The 2318-nt window shown below is 46.2% G+C and overlaps 1 protein-coding gene across 1 annotated transcript; it reads left to right on the forward strand.

The window, feature by feature from the left end:
- The first annotated feature begins 915 nt into the window (after window positions 1-915).
- On the forward strand, window positions 916-2017 carry LOC131319071 (uncharacterized). The gene is made up of 2 exons (XM_058349180.1): window positions 916-965; window positions 1001-2017. Exon 2 carries the CDS (start codon window positions 1031-1033, stop codon window positions 1736-1738), a length of 708 nt encoding a protein of 235 aa, XP_058205163.1. The 5' UTR covers window positions 916-965; window positions 1001-1030; the 3' UTR covers window positions 1739-2017.
- Window positions 2018-2318: the final 301 nt, after the last annotated feature.

Here is a 2318-nt window from a genome sequence, read left to right on the forward strand (position 1 = left end):
GATGTTTTAACATGGTATCAGAGCTAGAGTTTCGGAGGCTTTTCCTCTTTGTTTATGTCATAATTGCACTTTATTTCATTGTGATTCGTGTGTTCTGAATCCTTTGTTGACCTCTTCACGTGCGAGTCAGGGGTCTCACGTGCGGGGGAGTATTGGGATTTGTCTCATATCGGTTAAATATCTCCTCCAAAATTAGTATATGAGCTTGGGCAGCTCATCCACTCTTTGCCAATTAATTTTAGTTTGGAGTTGGATGCTTTAACACCGTGTGGACCTAGGGTGGCTCCATTTCTAATTGGACTAAGGAATGTCTAATTGGGTTTTAGATAGACAAATAGCAATGGAAACAACGGCCCATTTCTGTAGTAAAGGGTACTTTGCCGTAGCAGTTTCAATTTCATTAACCACGGTGTTGATTCTTTACTGCAATTACTCTACAGATTTCTGCGCTGTAGTTGGTCTTGGCCATCTAGTTGTATGATGTTTAACCGTGCACACAGTTCTATTTACCTGAGTGCTAGCGTCATTCGGTTAGTATCAGTCAGTTTCTGTGAAGTCGAGAGAGAAACTACCATGACAACCGTCATCGACACGTTGCATGCACTGCTTCGACATATACCCGTCTGATTAATTTATCGCTGATTTAACATTCATTTGATTTGTATGTATTATTATTCATCTTACTCGTGTGTGATAGGACTTTTTATCAGTTGTATTAATTAGATGCCCACCGTTGATTGTAATGCTTTGTGTTAATGAATTTCTTGCCGTTCCATCCATCATCAACAACGAAAAAGGAAGAATGGAACCAATTTCCAAAAAAAAAAAAAAAAATGGCATTTACTTGATCCCCAAGCAACGATCCTTGCCTTGCAAGAGTCCTAAATCTAAAACCCACTATATTTATCTAAAACCCACTAATTACTCCAATTTAATCCCTAGCACCCCTTACCCCCATATAACCGGTCTCTGTTCCCCAAGCCCAGCGCAACAGTAACAGAGCAATATAAGTTAATAAACCTCCCTCAAGATGGTGGAGGACGGTGGCGCCGTATTCCCGGTGGTGTTCTCGGACGGCGAGCGCGAGACCAACGTGGGCAGCATCAAGATACACCCCTCCACGGAATTCAAGAACTTCCAAGAAACCCTGTGCGGCAGGATCGGGGTCTCCCCGAACCAAATCACAATCTACCTCACCGACGACCGCCTCAAGAACGACGGGCGACGCCGCATTCCGATCGCCGGCAGGGCCGACTTCGCCCTCGTCGCCGCCAGGGAGAAAAAAACCGGGTGTTCCTTCCTCGTCGTGCTGAGGCGGTCCAGGAGGCGGTCGAGGCCAAGGCAGCAGCAACAACAGCAGGGTATCGGGTTCCGGTACGGCGACGTCTTGGCCCCCGAAAATTATCGACTGCTGCGGCGGGACCGGCCCGATCTGAACGATGCGCGCTTCTACGACCAGGTTGCGGCGTTGAGGTACCGGGATTTGGAGATGCAGAGGGAGAATTACACGAGGATGATGATGGTGAAAGCGGGCTTGGATCCGGGTTGCGTGAGCGGAGACGGGTTTAGGGTTTCGTCGGCGAGGGCCGGGAGGGGGCCGTTCTGCGAGGAGTGCGCGAAGGCTAGGGTTGAGGGGAGGACGGCGCCGTTTCACTGCTGCGTGTTCGACGACGTCGTGGTGGGGTTCCGGTCGAAGGCGGGTCCGGTTGCGTGGCCGCGCAAAACTGGAAAGTGTTAAAGGCCTAGTTTCCCTCTTCCGAAGAAGGAGTTGAGGGTTAATCTGCTGTGGTACCAGTACGGTGAGGAACGTGTACGCTTCCACACATTAGATGTGATAATAATATAATAATTAGGGGTAAATACGGGTTGTAGACTTAGATGTCCCCTTGGAAGGAGGGGGTATAATGGACAAGATGAAAAGTTCATCTAGTTTTTTGTTTTGGCCTTTTCCGATATTGAGAGGGCTCTGATTCATGCCTTTTTGAACAGTTTTAAGGGTGAATTATATTAACATTATTTGAGGCTTCTTTTCAATAAAAATTCTCACTTCACATTTGAGAAATGAGTCCGGCTAATGTAATTCGATCGGGCACGAGATGATGCACACAAAAGTGCTCTGATTCATGCCTTGGCTTTGTATTTTTTGGGCTATGATAAACAATTTCAGCTCAAATTTTAATCACGATTTTAAGGGTGAATTACATTAACATCATTTGAGGCTTGTTTACAATAAAGATTCTCACTTCACATTTGAGAAATAAGTCCGGCTAACGTGATTCTATTGAGAACAAGATGATGCACACAAAAGTGCTTTGATT

The sequence above is a fragment of the Rhododendron vialii genome, chromosome 3a (assembly GCF_030253575.1).
Source record: "Rhododendron vialii isolate Sample 1 chromosome 3a, ASM3025357v1".
NCBI lineage: Eukaryota > Viridiplantae > Streptophyta > Magnoliopsida > Ericales > Ericaceae > Rhododendron > Rhododendron vialii.

What these genes read in the sequence shown, in the direction of transcription:
- LOC131319071 (XM_058349180.1), top strand. Translation starts at nt 1,031, where the DNA reads ATGGTGGAGGACGGTGGCGCCGTATTCCCGGTGGTGTTCTCGGACGGC.